We start from the raw sequence: 20,339 nt of genomic DNA, 5'->3' as shown, positions 1-20,339 counted from the left end.
AGATGCACCGAGTGTAGGGCCCTGCATATTTCTGATCTAGGTGTTTGGCAAAGAACAGCAGCAACTTGAATTATAAGTTGTGTTTTTAATTCAGGCAAACATTCATAGGATGTTTCACAGAAGTTGTATCATATGAAAGTTGACTAGGATTGGAGACAAACAGCTTGATGACAAAGGTAGGTTTAATAAAAATGATGTAGGGTTGAGAGCATGAATTGAGAGCATGGTGGAGCCTTTAAATCACAGAAAAATGATGAGGTTGGAATCAGGACAGTAAAGAATTCTAAAAAAGGCCAGAGATGGGGAGAAGTCCAGGCCATGGAGGGCTAAGAAACAAAACATAAAGAAAGTCATAGAGTTATATTGAGAAACAGCAATACTATTTAGGCCTTTAAGACACAAGAGTTTGTCCTTTACCCCATTGAGTGCCTGTCATCAAACACATTTACACCAATCTTGGACCATTTTATTTTACCTACATTCCCTTTAACCTCTCCATCCTGGGTTCTAAGCTCATTCACTCTACTATCTAGTGGCCAATTTGTACTTTTTGAATGTCAGAGGAAACCAGAGTGCAACCTTACCCTCAACTCCAATTCTCATTGGAATATAAATAGTCACTTTGAGAATATAATGAATGAGGGAATGAGCAAGACTGGAATGATAAAATATCAGTAGGCAGATAGATAATAAGAAGTCATCAGATTAACTGAGCTAACAATTGTTCAGTACACAAATGAGATAGATTCAATTTATTATCTTGTAATAAAGCCAGTGCAATATTAAATAAAATTAGTTTTCGTCTGATGTAAGGCAGACAGTTTTGCCATCAGCAGAAATTGCTTGAAGTGCCTCTTACAGTCAGAAAAAGAGAAGCAAAAGAGAATCCCCTCAGAGTCACCATGTGTCCATGGATTCATCTCCAGCATTCCCACAACCCTAGTAGCCAGAGTCCAGTGCAAACCATTATCAGCCCGAGCTCCTGATCCAAACAACTGACATGATCAGGATCCCTTCAGCACCCTTGGCACCTCCTCATATCCCAGTTCCGATACCTGGTACTCCTTCAGCCAGTCTCCAGCAGTCCACAGCCTGAGTACGAATCCCTCAACTGCAATTGCCGCGAATCGCCAACACCTCGCTGCCTATGTATTCTTCATTCTCAGAGCCCCTCACTCTTGCTCTGCCGTGGTCATCATCCCGTGGGTCATCTCTTCTGCTTCTCTTTCTCAAATGGTGGATGTCCATCCCGTTTACTGGTGCCCTGAACCAGTCCTCTGCTTCCAATCAGATGCATAGGACAGAGAGCAACCATGAACAGTGCAGCCAGAACCATAGCATCATGCATTGTGTGGAAGTAGGAAAAATAAAATAGCAAATATTAGAAGGGATATTATAGCTCAGGAACAGACAGATGTTTCAAGGTTCACAAATGTGATTCCAGAATGGTACGTCATCTTACTAGTTCTGGAATCAAAGATATTACTGAGCAATTGATATCCATTCTGGAAGGAGGGTGATGTCAGGTAATGGTCCACATTAATAATAATATAGGTTAAAATATGAGATAAGATTCTGCAGGTAGATTTCAGAATTATCAAAGAAGCTAAGGAGAAGACACTTGCAATACTGGCCATATTGCCCCTGGGCTCTGTGCCAGTGAGTTCTGGAGTAAAGCAACAATGCAGATGAATGCAAGGGTATAGAGATGGCATTTGCAAGGGCTTGATTATCAGGCATTGGGACTAGTTTTGGGCAAGGCAAGATCGATACAGAGCAGAAGGCCTGCACTTTGACAGGACCAAGAACAAGGGAGTTTGGGTTTCTTGTGCTATTGAAAGTTTAAACTTGCTGATCTGGAGAGCAATCTTTTGGTAAATGGCAGTATTGCCCGAGCCACTGTAGCGGCAGCACTTCCGCTGGTGTAAACTCATGGGGAGCGAGAGGGCTGAAATGCAGCACCCCCGCAGGGTCCAACTGCTCAGTCGACTGCTGTTGGCACCACACGGGTTTTGAACAGCCTGTTGAGGGAGCCAACAGTGGTTTAATTTGAGATCCTGTGACCACAGGGTCCGCACCCAAGATGGTGGCATCTATTAATTAGCAACAGCCATGAGGGGCTGGAGACTCCAGGGAAGCAGAGCACTGGAATAGGGCACCAGAGGATGGGAAGACCACTGCCCCTCCCCACCCCCAGTCTGAAGAGAAGTGGAGGAGATGACCCACAGAATGGTGACCATGACTGTGGACCAGTGAGGGACTCTGAAGCATAGGGACCAGTGCATGCGGTGGGCTGCTGGTGACTTGAGGCGAGGAACCTGCGGAACTGTGGGCTGTTGTTGGGAGACTCCTGCTGGGGCTGTGGACTATTAGAGACTGGCTTGAACTGACTGGAGGTATCAGAACTGGGAAGCAAGAAGGTGCAGAGGGCACAGAAGGTTACTGACTGTGTGGTAGGTTCGGATTTGGAGCTCGGGTTGCCAAATGTTTGGATTGGACTCTGTGCGGTTGTGGGGGCTGCAGAAGCACTGGAAGAAAATCTATAACACTCGGTGACTCTGGGAGAAACTCTTTCTTGGTTCTCTCTCTGACTGTAAGTCTGACGGTAAGAAATGCAAGAGACGCCTAGGCAATTCCTGCCAGTGGCAAATCTGTCTGCCTTGCACTAGGCAAAAAGAAATTTCATGTAATATGACATTTTTTTTATTACTATGATAATAAATTGAATCTTGAATATTTCAGAAGGGAGAAAGGCTAAATTGGATGTGGAAGGCAGAATATTTATTGTCTAAAAAGTAGAGAAAAACAATGTTAGAATGTAAAAAAAATCAGGAGTCTTGCTGTGCTCCATGACACATAGGTGAATGTAAGGAGGGTCGTGAAGACAGCAGATGAATTGATGCAATGGAAATTTAATATTATCATTATAGTAATGTTGCTTTATATTTGAGGTTATATATATGATAATTATAATTATAATAATTTATATCAAATGTTACAGTGTTTACAAATATATGCTGATAATATATAAAAAAGAAAAGAAAAAAGCGTACTAAAGAAAAACTGCTAAAACTAAAACCCTAAAAACCAACTCCCTTAACCTAAACTAATCCCAATAACTAAATCTAATATAAAATATATAATAACATAACTATATATTAATTTGGATTGCTTCAGATGAGGCTCAAAAATCCGAAAAGAACATATTTCCAAAACCTATTACTCATTTAGGGAAAACTTAACTGGTTTGGAGAATTCAAAACAAAAAATTATAATTTTAATCTCATTATTCCAGCATTCGGGCTCCAAATTTGTAAAAATACAGAATATTTAGCTCTTAAATTATATGTAATTTTTTCTAAAGAAATACAGCTTTGAATCTCTGCAATGTTGATGAATCTCTGCATGCCATCTTTCTAATATTAATGAAACAGCTGATTTCCATGTAACAGCAATACATTTCCTTGCTATTACCAAAACTAACTTAATTAATTCAATTGAAAATCTGAGAAAGATAATTTAGGAGTTATATTCTCAAAATTTCCAAACAATAATAATTCAGGATTTAGCAGAAAACAAAACCAATAATTCATTGTAAAAACTCACTAACAGAAACTCAAAAAAGATTAACCCTTGAACAAGACCATGTAAAGTGAGAGAAAGTTCCAACTTCTTTTCCACATCTAAAACACTGGTCTGATATATCCAATCTCCATCTACTCAATTTCTGAGGTGCAATATATAATTGATGCCAAAAATTTTAATGGAGTCATCTATACCTTATATTAATAGAATTAGACATAACTTCTTTATATAAATCTTGCCAAACCTGCTGATCTATTGTTATATTTAAATCTTGTTCCTATCTTTGCTTTGAATTAAACAAACCTATTTTAGGTGTTTGCTTTTGTAACAACATATATGCTATTGAAATTAATTTTTTGGTCATTCCATCAACAATAATTTTTTGAAATCTGCAAGATTTAAAAAAATCATATCAGATCCTAATTTCGCTCTTAAATAAGCTCTTAATTGAAAATAAGAAAATAACGTGTTATGAGGAAATATCATATTTAACTTTTAACTGATCAAATGACATCAGTCTCTCATTATCATAATCATCTCCTGTTACAGAGTTCTGTGTTGTGTATTGGCCTATGTGTTGTGTGGTTTTATGTTAAAAAAGTGACAGTTTGCCTTAGAGAGCCAAGGTGAAGGTGGACTGCTGAGAGAGCGGGAGATGGACTGAGCATGTGCTGAAAATGATCTAAAAATTTCTGGACTTGGATGATAAACCACCAATGGGTAGTGCTAATAGAAGTTTGTCTATTTTTAACAAAACCTATCTGGTCGATATTTATTAATTCAGGAAGATAATCTTTAGTCCTATTCATTAACACTTTTGCTATAATTTTATAACCAACATGTAATAACGATAAAGGTCTATATGAAGCTGGTTTTAATGGATATCTATCTTTTTTAGGAACAACTATAATTATTGCCATGGAAAAATTTCTAGAAAATAATGGTTTGAAAGCTTTTACCTTCATAAATAAAGGAATTAGTAAATCTCTAAATGCTTTATAATATTTAACTGAAAACCCATCCTCTCCCAGAGATTTGTTATTTTTTAAATAATTAGGTGCATCATAGACCTCTTGTACAGTAACAAGACTATCTAAATCATCTTTACCTACTTCAGTTAAACTTGGTAATGCCAGTTGTGACAAATAATCATCAATAGCTACTTCATCATGTAACAATTCAGATATATATAATTTTTCATAAAATTGCTTAAATGTTTCATTTATTTATTTATTGGGGTTTAAATGTCACTTCACTATTATTCTGTTGTATTGTGCTAATTGTTCTAGAGGATTGTTCCATTTTTAAAATGTTATGGGATTGTTCTCCTAGTTCATAATATTTCTCCTTTGACTCTAGTATAATTTTATTCTGTTTGATATATTAACATTTTATTATATTGTAATTTATTATCAGTTAATCTTCTATATTTGTTCTCTGAGGGTGTTTTTTTTTATTTCTTTTTTGAATATTGTTATTTCCTTTTCTAATTTATCTCTATCTCTCATATATTCCTTTTTAATTTTTGAAGTATAACCTTATGATTTGTCTTCTGAAATAAGATTTTAATGCATCCCAAATAATAAACCTATCCTCTGCTGAATGTAAATTTGTATCACAAAACAGTTCTATATGTTGCCTTATAAAAAAAAGTCTTCCTTTTTCAATAATAAATAATTTAGTTTTCATTTATATATTGAGAGTTGCTTTTCAGCAAATTCATATTCAATCAACAATAGGGAATGATCAGATAATATTCTTGTTTTATAATCAATATTCAAAACTACTGATTGATTTTGAGCTGAAAGCAAAAAATAATCAATTCTAGAATATGTTTCAAATCTACTAGAATAAAAGGAATAATCCCTATCTTTGGGATGTATCTTTCTCCATACATCAATTAGATTTAAATCCTTCATTAAAAATAATAATGTTTCAGTCACTTTTGATTTAACTATTGTTCTTGATAATTCATCCAGCAAAGGTTCCAAACAAAAACTAAAATCTCCACCTACTAAAACATTTTCATGGACATCCGCTAAATTTTAAAAAAAGCTTTTATAAATGTATGATCTTCTGTATTTGGTGTATATAATATATATTTAACAAAGTCCGTTACTCAGAAAATATTTGACAACTACATATCTACCCGCTGGAACTGTAATTACATTTTGAATTTTAACCAGTATTTTTTTCTTAAATAGAATTGCTACACCTCTAGCTTTAGAGTTAAATGAAGAAAAAAAAACTACCTGACCTCCTCAATATCTTTTTTAATTTCAAATGTTCTTTTTCAGTTAATTGAGCCTCTTGTAAAAAAGCAATATCTACTCCATATTTCATAATATTGTTTTTCTTTTCATTGCTCTGTTAATCCCAATAAAATTAAAACTCAAAATCTTAACTGCTTTATTCATTTTCATTATCTATACATATTTAAAAATTCCATTTGCCAACTCCCATCCAGAAAGGATTCCCACAAACTAATTTGGTCCTGAACACCAACATCTGCAATCCAAAAACATCAAAATTATTCAGAATAAGCACATTATAAATAGTTATTATAAAAAACAAAAAAAGGTAAAACAACCCCCCCCCTCCCCAAATGCTAGAAATATTAGCATTACCACCCTACATGGTCAAACCACCAAAACACATGTAGCTGTCAGAAATCAACGAACACATCCCTCGACCCCCCCACAGGAGAAATAAACCTTTTCTGTCTAACCAACAATTCTTCCCCATATAAAATTTCTTCATCCAGCAAGGAGGAAAAAAGAAAAAAAGAGAAAAAAGGGTGAACAACATCCCCTCTTTTATATATCAGATTTATTTCAACAAATTGACATCTTTTATTACTTGAATTTTAGACAAGTTCTCTACAAACTTTTCAGCCAGTACACGACTTGTAAAACACATATTCTTCTAATCTGGCAAAAATGATTTCAAAGTAGCTGGATAGTGGAGAATAAATCTATAGCCTTTATCATATAAAACCTTCTTAACCAGGTTAAAATCTCTTCTTTTCTTCAATACTAATTCAGATCTGGATTTAAAAAAATCTTATCCCCTTCATAATTCAAAGGTCCATGTTCTCTAGCTCTTCTCATCTCTTTATCCTGATAGTTTAAAAATCTAATCAGGATAGATTGAGGTCTCTGGTTAGGACCTGGATTTAGTCTCAAGGCTCTATGAGCTCTTTCAATTAAAATTTTATCCTCAAAATGTTCTCCTCCAAATATTTTTGGTATCCATTCTTAAAAAAAAATTGGATCACATCTTGACTTTGTTTGCCTTTGGACATCCCCACAATTTTAAGATTGTTTCTTCTGCTCTAATTTTATATAATATCAACTTTCTGAAGCAGTTTTTCATTCATAGAAATCAAACCACTCATTGTATCTTTATTTGTATTTGACCCATCTTCAATATATTGTACTTCCTCACACACATCTTGAATTTTCTCTTCTACTTTATCAACTCTTTGTGAAACATTATTTATCAATTTAGTCATATCTGTTCTAACTTCCTTCAATTCTACAAATAAAAGTTTAAAATTGCTCTCCAATGCATCAGAAAGTCTATCTATTTTAGCTTCAAATTTATCCATTTTTCAAAAAATCTTTTTCTTGCCTTTGGATCTTTCTTCTTTTGAGCTTGCCATATCTTCATCACTTCCATTGGCCTCTGAGTCCTCTTCCACGGGAGAAGTATCACCCTTCTATTCAGAAGTGGAGACATGGGAGTGGCCCTTTAAATGATGTTTTTTTTTTCAATTTTTTTCCCCCTCTGCAGCGCGCATGCTCAACTTCTTGTGCATACACAGTGCAGTCTTAACTGTTCCAGCGATGCCATCTTTGCAGGGCACTGCAAAGAGAACTCTGGAAGAAGGTCCTTCAATTGGGTCCTCACCGGCGGATCTAGAACCAACTTCAGTGGCCTGCTTCAATGACAAGTGGCCCGAATTCTCTTTTCTTCTTCTCTTCTGATTTTTCCGTTGGTGTAACTTTTGTAGCTTTTTCTTTTTTTGGTGACTTTTTTTTCTTATATTGATCACGTTAAAGTAGTTTTTAAATAAAATTAACTTTGCTTAGTGTGTATATTTTCAGTTAATCCCATGGGAGCCAGTAGGTGGTGTGGTGGTCCTCACGGCATCATGTGATGCCCCCGGCAATAATGATTTTGAATAAAAAGGTATCCACCACACTGAGAAAGGATAATGGGCTAGAAAGATTCTCAAAAGACCACCTATGTGAGTTAAATGGAAACAGAAGAGACTGCAGATGCTGGAATTAGGAGCCAAAAAAAAACATCTGGAGGACGGCAGCATCTATGGGGAGGAAAGGAATTGCCAATGCTGCAGGTCACAACACTTCATCATCAAGATTGATTGTGGAGAGGGTGTAGATGGTCAGTATAAGGAGGAGATGGTGGGAGGCATGAGATAGGGGCCAGTAGGGGACTGGTGAACCAAGGAGTGATGAAGGACATGTGAAGAGAGGGGTGGAGGTGAGACAGAGATAGGCGATTGAACCATGACAGTGAAAGAGAGAGGGAGAGGGGAAGAGAGAGAAGAGAAAAAAGGAGGGGAATGAAGCAAGATGAGCCACAGCAGGATGAAGGTGAAGATCACTGGTGGAGGGTGATAAGAGGGAAAAAGAACTCCAAAGAACGAAGTGTATAATTTGTAGTTCTGTTCGTTGTATTACAGGAAATATTAGATCAGGTACACAGAAAGTGAAAGAGGATGTTGTTGGTCATCACCTCAGGATTGATTTTCACCTCTTCTGAAATCAAGCACTTTTACTGTTAGTTTGCAAGGTGATTTTCTGCACTTAGAGCTTCCACCTGTAGCTCAAATTCATTAATGTAAGACTGCTCACCTATAGATGATGATGTCCTATGTCGGGAATTTCAGTTTTAATTTTCAATTGTGAACCAGTATATGATTGGGTCTTTATTCCTGCTAAATAACTAAGGAGAGATATTGGAGTACAGGTTAGATTAGAACCAGGTTTCTTGTTAATAAAGAAGTCCAAAAGAATTGTTAGGAAGGGTGTGCATGACTCAATTCGTTCAGGGATGTTTGTGCAAATTGGTGGTGGTTCGAAGGGGGAAATCTGGGACTGCTTCCATAGTTGCTAAGACTCATTGTTTTTTTGCTTATAATATGCAATAGATGTCCCCTACATATGCACAAATTTCATAGTTCCATTTCTGGACTCTCAAATCTTCAGGGCCAATAGTTAAGTTCAGCAATGGGCCCAAAGCTTGCAATGCACCTATATGATGCCCTAAAAATAGAACAGTTTATGTATTCTTAATACTTTGATTTGAAGTATTCAGCACCTTGTTAACTTTTCTTGTGAACGTTGAAGATCAAGTAAAAGAAAGATTATATTCTGCATATTTTACACACTTCACTAATAGCTGGGAAAATGAATAAGAACAGCAAAATATTTATAACTGAACCATAATGATAGAAACTATGGCTCAATAAGACATGACAACTGCTTACAGCAAACAGGCAAGTTATCAAGCATTTTATCTTTTAATTCCTCTGCCTGGACAAAAATAATTGTTGTGGAATCAGATTAGTGTGCTTTCACTGTCACTTGTGCTTGTAAAGTTTGATACTACATGTGACAATCTAAGCTTGAGCTAACCTTTGGATAGTGTTGCTGTTAATTGTCGGTTGAATGAGGTTCTTCATTTGGCAAATTCAAGCTCAGCATGTTAATCTGCTGATAGCAATTTAGTGGATGGTAGTATTTACAAAAATAACAGATTTGAAGGAAAATCTGTCAGAAAATTTCCAAACCTTGGAATAAAATGCATCAGCAATCAATTAGAAAAAAAGATAAAACAATTGGTTTGTTTTCTTAACACCAAAAATTTCAAGGCAGCATCTAAACCACCAGACTAGGGTGAGCTAATAAATCAGGTCTGGTAAGAATTTATTCCTTCGCCCCATTCAAGTTCGATTTTACTATTGGTGCATATGGAATAGGAAATAATAATCTTGTAGTAACTAACACGTTCAGGCGAACCGCCTCCAATTGTAATGCGTCTGCGGTCTGAGCAGCCTACACCAAGATGGCACTGGGCATCTTCCCCTTCCCCTCAAGGAAAGGGCCCGCACCTGCAAAGTTTGAAAAGCTGCTAGTCAGCAATATAACTTCTGGTCCCCAGTGGCGGAAACATGAAGCGCCTTTAAAATGCTCAGTGAGGAAACAATAAAGCAGCGAGTTTTGGAACGAACCCGTTGACTGCTGGTCTCATTATTTGCTCCATAGCGTGAACACTACAATCTTATTATTTCCAGCAATACTCTAACCATTTTTTATCAACCTTCATGATGCACACATCAAGTGAATCATTGAAAATACTCTCAGTCACATATTCTTATCCATGTACTGTACATCTTCCCAGATTATTGTTAAGCTTCAAAGAGATACAGACTGAAGCAAGCCCGAGGACTTACCAAGTTCACATTGGCCAACAAACACACACTTTTACACTCATTCTACATATGTTCTCCCAAAATTTCCATCATATTCACCAATCACATTATGGATATCAAATGTCACCCTTGTGAAAAGTTGAAATTTGGCCTGATTTGGAAATTCAAATGATGAGGAATGCAAAGGACTGCAGGTCCATCATAGGCTCTGACCTCCCATCCAATGCAGACATCTATATGAGGTTCTGCCTCAAGAAGGCAGCCAACATCAAAAAGGACATTCAACCCCATCACCATGATCATTACTTCTTCTCGCTGCGACCTTTGGACAGAACGTACAGAAAGATGAAAACCAGCACCTCAAATTTCAAGAACACTTTCCAACAGTTATCAGAATCTTTCCTTGTTAGATTAATCATGGACTATTTTGATAGTAAGAAAGGAGAGTCTGGACTATTGAAAGTCTTTTAACTATGAATACTGTAGTTATTATCTATCTATCCTATGCATTGTCTCTTTAAATTCAATTTAGTTTACGATTATTTTTTTAAGAAATATGTTGCAGCAAATAAGAATTTCAGTACATATGTATATTGTACAATAAAATCATCATCTGTGCCCAGATCTGATCAAATTGGTCACTTAACCCACCCACCTGTATGCTTTTGGGATGTGAAAGGTAACTGTGGAGTCCAGAAGAAACCCACGTGGTCATAGGGAGAAAATGCGAACATCACACAGTCAAGTCATCGGAGCTGTGAGGCAGCAGCTCAACAAATTGCACTTCTATGCTATCCCAAATGGAAAGTCATCTGGAAAAATCCTGGGTTAGTATCATTAAGTTCTTTGGAAATCATGTGTCAAAGGACTTCTCCTGTGGCTTCAATATTGAGGCAACCGTGAAGGCATCCTGATTATTTTCCAGACATCTGAGGAGATTTGTTATGCTGTCAAATACAATCAAATTTCTATTGATGCACCTTGGAATGTGTAGTGACTGGTTTCATCTTGGCTTGATTTGGAAACTTAAGTGCCAAGGAATGCAGAGGGCTGCAGAAAGTGGCAAAGCAAGTCCAACTCAGGCATTGACTTCCCATCCACTGGAAACATTTATGTGAGACACTAACTCAAGAAGGCAGCCAACATCATAAAAGTTGTCCATCACCCTGGTCACAATCTCTCCTTCCTATTACCTTCAGACTGAAGGTACAGAAGCCTATAGATATGATTCAAGAATAGGTTTTTATCCAATGGCTATCAGGCTCTTGAACCTCTGCATACCTCCTTAACCCTCACCATAAATTACACAGGAACTACAAAAACAACTACATGCACTTATTGAAAAGTTTTGTTTTTCTTTCAACAACTCAACTGTGAATATTGAATTACTTATCTTTTTAGATGTATTACTTTTTTTTGTCTTGGCATATTGTGGACATTTAATATATGCTATTATAATTACCTGTGTAGCTGCATCAAGTAAGAATTTTGGTGCAGCTGAAAATTTTTCTTCTGTACTTGACAATAAACCCTCATATCATTAAATAATAGAACAGGTTGCATCCAACTAGCCCTGGATTAATGAAACCTCTATTATGATACTCACTGTAGTGGTTTCCTTAATGGGGCTAGTTACTCTCTTACTTCCAATTTATGGCTCTTTCCTCATCACCTTTACTGTCTGTTTCTGGACCTCCATGTCTTTAAAAATCCACTCTTGACAGTAGCTTTCAGCTTGTGTGCCCACCCAATTCATCCTGCATCTCTTACAATTTTAACACGAATTTGGGAATAGGAACTTAGATGAGATTATGCCACAGGCCAAATCTTTAATAGTCTAATTAATGTGAGCAGGTAATTATCATGAACAATGACATGACCTGAACTTGAAGGCCGAGTATAGTACATGGCTTTTTGCTCTGTTCCATTTTACTCATTGTCTTGAATGAGTTTGAGTTTAGATTCAGATTTATTGTCAGAGGACATACATGACATCACATACAATCCTGAGATTCTTTTTCCTGTGGTCCAGGCAGAATTACCACTTATTAGTGTTTTTTAGACAGCAATTTTGGAAAAATCTGTGAAAAATATAACATAAATTAACATAATTACTCACCTTGTGGTAATTTACACTGCGCACCTTAAGTTCCTGTGTGTATTATTCCCCGTGCTCTTACGTAGAGCAACGTGGCCTGAGTCATCAGCTGGATGTCAAATTCATGAGGTGAGTTTTATGGTTCGATTTAGACTGCAAGCTTCCCCTGAAAAGTAGTAGGGGTCCTGCAGGATAAATTGCAGTGCAGGAATTGACTCAAAATTCTTGCACTTCCCCTTTTAGACTGCCCATGTAAGGGCAAATTTTGTTGATTGTGCCATTACATGCTTGCAGTCTAAAAACTTTAACAGGCAGTGATTTTTTTTAAAATGACTCAACATGCACATTTAAACAAAAAAGAAATGTAAACAATTTGACTGCAAGAAAGGAAGAAAATAAGAGACCTTAAATAAAACCCTGATTAAGTTTGTCATTGAGAATTCTGATGTGGAGGGTTAGCAGATGTTCCTGAACCTGCTGGTACCAGTCTTGTGGCTCTTTCCTGTCAGTTGTAGCAAGAACAGAGCGTGTGCTGGGTGGGGTGGATTCCTGATGGTTACTCCTGCTCTCCGACGGCTGCGTTCCCTGTAGATATTCTTAGTGGTGGGAAGGGTTTTACCTGTGATGTCCTGGGCTGTGTCTACTACCTTTTTCAGGGCTTTGCACTTGGGGCATTGGTGTTCCCGTACCAGACCATGATGCAGCCAGACAGCACACATCAGCAAAAACTAGTTAGCACTAGCCTTTTACATAAAGTTTTATTAAAATACTTCCATTCATTGTCTATCCTTTCTTCCTTCCCTTCTCGCATTTTCTATCTGAACACTCCCTCCACAAGTCCCTACTTTTGTGATCACAATTTCCTTTCATCTCTTCTTATTTACATCTAGATCACTCTATATTCTCCCTCCCAACTACATTTGTTGCAATTCACCTTTCCTTCCCATTTTCTTTCTATTTTTACTCAAAGTGATACATTCTTTTTATGATCCAAACAATGGATTTCCGAACAATGTAATACATAAATTTCAACAATACAATGTCATCAATGTGATCCAGGTACACACAAATTGAACTCTTCTTGTTACATGTGCATAGAGGGCATAATCTAATCTATCCTGCCTTTCATATATTTTTGAAATGAGTTTTCAAGTCTGTAATATCTCAAGTAATAACCTAGATACATTTGACAGTGTTTCAGATAAAGAAAATGCTGTCTTTTGTAGATTAACTTTAAATGTTACTCTTCCAATTGCTGAAGCTAAAAGCAAGATTGCTATTCAATATGGGGCTTTAAATGAAAAAATATCTTTTGATTTACACAGCCTTATATTGTGCACAACTGCATGCTTCATTCTGAATTAACACATATTTAACAGAATGTAGGGTTTCAATATCAAGGTATTAATATTCCACTGGGGGGAAAAAAGCACACCTCTCATGAGAGATGGAAAGGGGTGGGAGAGGGATCCTTCAGGAATAGTATTAGAAGAACCTGTAAAAATAAATTGAGCTGAATTTCATGGTATAAAACAAGTATTAAGTGAATGCCTATCACAGACATTTCCTTTACACCATCTGGGCCAATATTGAATGTAATGAATGTGATTGATGGAATATGCCATATGCCCCATAAAAATAATGATTCCACACACCAAAAGCTGGAGTGAATAAAATTACAAACAGAAGATCCCAAGATGAAATATAACATTCAACATAGATTTTAATGATTTTCAATTCAAATGAAGAACCGAAACTATGTATGAACTTAGTATTGTTTGATTCCTTTTGAACCGCAGTTGAATACAAAAATCCAGAAAGTAATTAATGATCAAATTAAGATACGCCATAAAACAACAAATTAAGGTTGATCTCCTTTAAGACTATTGGATTAAGACTAATTCAGAGTCAATTCAATGTGTTTTTGTAACTTAGAAAAGAGCATGTTCGAGAGATGCCAAGTTCACACATTGTGCCTTCTTTCCAGTTGTTCTTTTTGTACATAATAAAATACCATTTGGAACTAGAGCCTCCACGTTGTCAAGGAAAACAAAGATGTGAATACCATGCTTTAGAAGTTTGCTTTACAATTTATTCCTGTTGACTTAAATGGCACAGATCTACTTAGTCAGTGCTTTTGAAATAAAAGGATCCTATTTTTGAATACAAGATCTTGTATATTAAATTACTTCTAGTCTGACTTAGAAAGTTGGTCTTTTTATGATTTGACTTCTTTCTATAAAGCAGTTCTCAGAGAGATCATAAAGAGTGTATTAACATTCTAAAAGTAAATGCACAAACATTTAATTTTCTTACTAAATAGATAAATTATCAACATACCTTGTCCACTCATGCCCATTGCCTCTGGTTCTCTCCAGCTTGGTGATGAGAAACGTTCACTTGCTCTTTTGTTGGTCAAATACGGATTTTCAACTGATTTACCTTCATGCCCATCTGGAGACAGTGAGGAGAAATGACTGTCATTGATTTCTTTTTGCTGTGGTGTGGTGTGATCTTCATCCATTTCTATTAAAGAATGAGGAGCTTCATCAGTCTTCCACCCCTCATCTACATTTGTCAATGGCTTGTTTACCATTTTGGTTTTGAACCTCACTTGCTTGTTACCTGCATCCATCTTTGAGTTACCACCGTAATCCTCTGTTGGTTGTGGCACGATCCCTTTGTCTTCTGTAGATCGAATTGAGATCAATTTGGAGACATTTTCTGACTCATTGGAACTGGTACTTGGACTACGCTTTAAAATACCCTTTCTTTTTGAATTTTCAGACTCTCCTTTCCCTAATGTTAAATTTGGTACATCATTATCATAATTTCCAGGGTTCTGGATTTGGCTTGATCTGTTGCTCCTCAAACCTGTAGAGCTGTCTGGTTCATAATTTGGGTCCACATTATGGTCTCTGATATGACCTCTCCATGTTGATGCATTGGACTTTGTTCCAACTTCAATTGATGTTGAATCTGAAGGTCTTGAAGTAAACACACTACCTGTGTCCGGAGATTGGTTCCTAACACCTTCTTCTATTACTTTTTCCAAAGGCTCAGTGTTTAATTTTATAGCATCATCAACATCATATTTATGGGGTTTGTTCCCACTTTTCAGAATTTCTGACAGCAATGTTGTTGAATTTCTTGGAATTGGGTTTTGTTGTTCCTTGTTAGCTCCAGGATAGTTTTTCTTTGAATTGAAGTGCACTTCCTTTGATGTGGAAAATCCTCTCATGGAGTCATTGCTTTGTTTTGGATCTTGCTTAATTTCTTCATCACTGTAATCTATTCCACTATCATCTTTTGCTGTTGGCCTATGCTGGAAATCATCGATGGATGGAGCAAGACCTGGACCTTCGGGTGAATCAGCTTCATGAGGGGAATTTTGTGGTTGAACACTACTGCTTAAAGAGCTATTTGTTTGCATATCTGGATCAGCTGAACTTTTTTGAGGACTCTGCAGAATTAGAGCCTCTCCAGCAGTCCAAAAATGTGCATCCTTGGCTGAGTGAGTTGGTTGACTGATACTAAAATCAGAATAGGGATTTGTTGCTGACTTGGATTCATCTATTGTTGTATCAGGTGACTCATAATTGGACGGAAGTCCCTCTGTGACTCCGGATGCTGAGTTGCCTTCATGATCCAAATTACTTCTCTTATTGTTAGCTTGCATTACGTCTCCTGTAAAAAATTAATTATGGATGTATGAGAAAATGTATGGTTCATGTATTCCATCGTTCGTACACATTGGAATATATATTGGTTACAAATTAAAATGTTAAAATATTTGAATAAAACCAATTGATAAGGAAAGAATTACAATTCAAAATCTGTAACATCTGAAATAAGTGTCAATCCGATCCATTATATAATCAAATAGTTAAGAGTAAATCAACAATAAATTTGAATTTTTAAACACACATGCAAAAAAAGTTCAAAATAGCATAATCAAGATTTGAAAGATAATTGGTAGATTTGAAAGATTTTAAATAAATTTGTTGGACCTGACTCAGTGGCAGCATTCTTGCTCAAGTCCCAATATGGTGACTTAAATACCTACAATAGGATGACTCTAAAGGGATCCCACACCACTCCAGTAATTTTTCACTTGAGATTTTAAAGCAAAGGCAAATCTACCCAAGAACTGAGTTTAAATACATCTCATAGCCCCATCTAAAGAAGAATGGGAGAGCTCACCAAGTATCCTGGCCAAGGTTTCAAAAATTATTTTTAGAAATTATCACAAAAGATCTGGGACACTTTATTTGGTCTGGATCTATTTTGCTTTTGAAATCCCACAATCTTTTTTACTTCCACCGTCTTGAAGTTGTACAACACAAAAACAGGCCCTACGGTCCATCATGTTCATTCCCACCATTGTTTACAAGTTTACCAACTCCATTTGGCCCACAGCCATTGATACTTTGTCAATTCAAGAACAAGTCTGCATGGTCCAGGTGGCATAAGGATAGGTCTACCTCCTCATGCAGATCATATTGCAACCATTATGTGTGTGCTTATTTTAAAAGGCATCTTCCTTTGATCACCACTCTTCTCCCTCCCAACTTAACAACCTCCCACTCACCAGAGAAAACTTTTTATCCTTTATCTGGTCATCCATCAATCTCTTTCATAATAGAGAATATCCAATCTTCTAATAACCCACATGCTCCAATTCATCCAGCATACTCAAGAATCTCCTTTGCATCCTCTTTACATCCTCCCAATAGTGCAGTGAACAGAACTGCCAACAACCTCAGAAAACTTTTATCAAATTGTACCATAATCCCTTTTGTCCAGCTACTAAATATTCTGCTGCACCGTGAAACAATTATTTTCTTCATCCACATTCAATTATATACCATCTGAAAATGTCCATATCTCATACATTCACATCAAAATCAAGTGACGTATATCATGAACATTAAAGTTCCTAGCAACTTTCTTTGTAGTACTCCACGAATCATAAACTTCCAATCTGAAAAACAGCAATCCCACCACCACTCTCTGCCAATTTTGGCTCTAATTTCAAGCAACAAACAACTTAGCAGGTCAAGCAGCATCAGTGAGAGAAAAAAAAAACATTTTGGGCTGGAAACCTACATTCGTGCAGAGAAGAGACGAAGAGGACAGGGTGGGAGGATTTGATTAGGATCAGTGGGGATTGGTGAACCACAGAGAGGTGAAGGAAGATGGACAGAGGCAGTTGATTGGCAGGTGTCAGACAAAGGTAGAGAGTGCTAGGCAAGAAAAAACAATTGGGTCAAGTAGAGAATGAGTTAATCAGAGTGGAATGGAGTGATACATTGAGACAAATATACTCTTTACACAGAAATCCCACAATATTGCCAGAAAGAAGACCTGGTATTAAGCCGACTTTGGTCGTTAACACTGAACCAAACAAAGCTGTCATAATGCTAGGTCAGTGTGTCTTTTTTAGACAGTAAGCCGGCAGTCCGGAAGCAAAAGAGCCGGGATGTGCAACTCAACAGTGACAGAGTGTGATGTATAATATACGTGTCAGACATTGCCTTCCACACAAAAGTGGCGTTTGAACTTGATTTGCTTATGCTAGCCATGAATATTTATGCCACTATTCGAATGCAAGCAAATTTCCTGTGCATTGTACACAAGTTTATGAAGCATAGATGGGCGGATTCATGTGAACAACATGTTCATGCAATTAGAACTACAATGGAGGAGAAATTGAAGAAAAGCAGAGAACTGTTTGAGGCAGAAAGGCATTTTATTCTTATCAGTCAATTTCCGCTGGTCTTGAATAGAAAATGCGTAGGAAAGAGAGACCACATGAGCCCATGATGAAGATGAGTGGCCGCGTCATTTTCGTATGTTTTGGAACACTTTTGACTTTGTATTGGAACTCACTGAGCCTCACTTGAGGTGCAAGACAACAGATTGGCAACAACCTCTGGAACCTCGGCTTAGACTCACCGTTGCTTTGTGGTGGTATGCTACCCCATGTGAATATCGATCCATTAGTTGTATTTTTGGTGTCAGTACTCTGTATGTGTGGGTACACCAAGTTACTGGAGCATTGAAAAGGGCTCTTTTTTAAAAAAAATGTTTTGTTGACCTACCAAGTGGTGTTTGTCTTCAGAAGGCAATGGATGGATTTTTTTCTGGTGCCATCGATGACACACATAATCCCATCATCGTCTCCACATGACGACACAACAGCCTTCTACAATTGGAAAGGGTGGCACTCCATTGTTCTTCAAGCTGTTGTAGATCATAACTGCCAGTAAGGATCATGGCTTGAGTTACAATTATTTGTCTTGATCAATTAATGTATTCCATATGTTGATTTTGTTGTTCCAGCTTCACAGATGTATATGTGGGTTGGCCTGGTCGCACGTACGATGCTTGAATTTTAGCCAACTTGCCCATCTACAGAAAGGCCAAGGATTAGGGTGGGTACCTCTTCCCATGTGAAGTAAGTTTATATTCCCAACAGAACAGTGATATATGTGTGGATCAATCGATCAATTGTGCTTATTTGTCACATGTGACCATATAGGATGCAATCACACTATACGTATATATGTATATGTATATACACATACACACACTGAATGAATGGCTGACTGAGTCTACTTCAAATGAGGTTGATGACATGTCCAAGGTTCAATCATTTTATTGTAAAACAGCCACTAGAAAACATTAGTGAACTGATTGAGTGTGATCTCAGAGGTTGCATAAAATACTTATACATCTACATTGCTCTGCCCAGAGAAAACTGTTAATGGACTGGAAATCCCCATATATCTAATTGGAGACCCAGCTTACCCCCTCAGGAAGTGGTGAAGGAGTTCATTAACCACCTCACACTCAATCAATGTCATCGAAGCTTTAACTACCATTTGAGCTCAGCAAGTATGGTGGTAGAAAATGCTTTTGGACATCTCAAAGGTCGCTGGAGATGTCCGGCCAAACGCCTTGATATTTGTCCCACTTTTGTATCAGATGTTGTTGTTGCTTGTTGTGTTCTACAGAATAGATGTGAAACCAACAAAGAGCACTTCTTGCCAGAGTGGAACACTGAGCTACCCGATCTCCCAGAACCTGATCGAGTTGCTTATCAGGGTGCACAACAATACAGTCACCAGGCTATCCATGAAGAAATTATGTCCATTCCGTAAGCAATTTAAGCAAATAACAACTTTTAGGAAATGTATATTGCACATGTCAGAGAATTGTAGTGTACTGAAAACATGTTAACAACAATAAAAAGGGTTAATTCAGTGGTGTATGACTCTTTGCAACTGGGCAAATAAACAAAACACCAATAACCATGTGCAAAAGTAGTAAGGCACAACACAGTGTGGACAACTGTCACATCATTCCAGCAACTGGAGGAAGGAAGAGGAAGAAGGTGATTTAAATGACTCATATGTCTTGTTTCATCCGTTTAGTGGATGCTGTAATTCTGCTGTGGTAGCAGAAAATAATACTGCCTCTGAGATGGAGGAGTGAGGTATTGTTACGTGGGAATTTGGTGCAGTTGAGCGGGAGGAAGGTGCTGTTGTACAGAAGATGCTGTGAGTGCAATCAGGTCCCACAGAAGTGAGACCTGGTTCTGCATCTCATGCTCAAAGCCCTTAAACATGTTGCCGAACCCATTCATTTCATCTGCTGACATGTCTATTGGCCTCCCGTGCTGCTATCTCCATCTCCTGCACCTCTCTCCTCAGCTGCTCCTCATGGGCCTTCTGCACTTCCATTGGAAGGTGCTGCCGCTCCACATCCTCATGGTCCAGAGCCAGTAACAAGTCCTTTATTTCCTTTTGTTCCTTTTCTGACACAGCAGGCATCCTAGAGAACAATAAAACAAACAACTTTAGTGAGATGGGCACACACACTCACAAAAACCACATAAAAATAAATGTTAAATCTGAAAAAAAAATGTTTTTACCTGGTGAATAGTGAGGTGCAGATTCACTGTTTTTATTGCTGGCCTCTGTGTCCATGCTGCAAGGGACTCTGGCATCAGCACTGCTGCTGGAAGATGGAGATGCAGCTGGAATGGTCTCAGGGGAAGATGCATCCTCCATGTTGCTCAGAAGATCCATCGGGTTTGCAGAGTGACTTGTGCCCCAGATGGAATAGCACAGATCAAAATATGGCCAGTCCAAATGCCCTCTACCACTCTTGCTATTATGGTCATTC

The 20,339-nt window shown here is 37.4% G+C and overlaps 1 protein-coding gene across 5 annotated transcripts in view; it reads right to left on the bottom strand.

Moving 5' to 3' along the window:
• Positions 1-20,339, bottom strand: part of LOC138736812 (synaptotagmin-like protein 1) — a 192,213-nt gene that overhangs the window by 69,421 nt on the left and 102,453 nt on the right. For 3 of the 5 annotated variants that reach the window (XM_069886859.1, XM_069886863.1, XM_069886861.1), the window contains one exon: positions 14,487-15,833. The exons of 1 other annotated variant lie outside the window; for it this stretch is intronic. In XM_069886859.1, the coding sequence (XP_069742960.1) occupies positions 14,487-15,833 (1,347 nt within the window). The remainder of the gene's footprint in view (positions 1-14,486; positions 15,834-20,339) is intronic. One more of the 5 variants, XM_069886862.1, reaches the window with a different exon arrangement.

This window comes from Narcine bancroftii, chromosome 6 (genome assembly GCF_036971445.1).
Source record: "Narcine bancroftii isolate sNarBan1 chromosome 6, sNarBan1.hap1, whole genome shotgun sequence".
NCBI classification, from domain to species: domain Eukaryota; kingdom Metazoa; phylum Chordata; class Chondrichthyes; order Torpediniformes; family Narcinidae; genus Narcine; species Narcine bancroftii.
The sequence above is the reverse complement of the archived record's forward strand: the minus strand, read 5'-3'. Positions and strand labels throughout refer to the sequence as shown.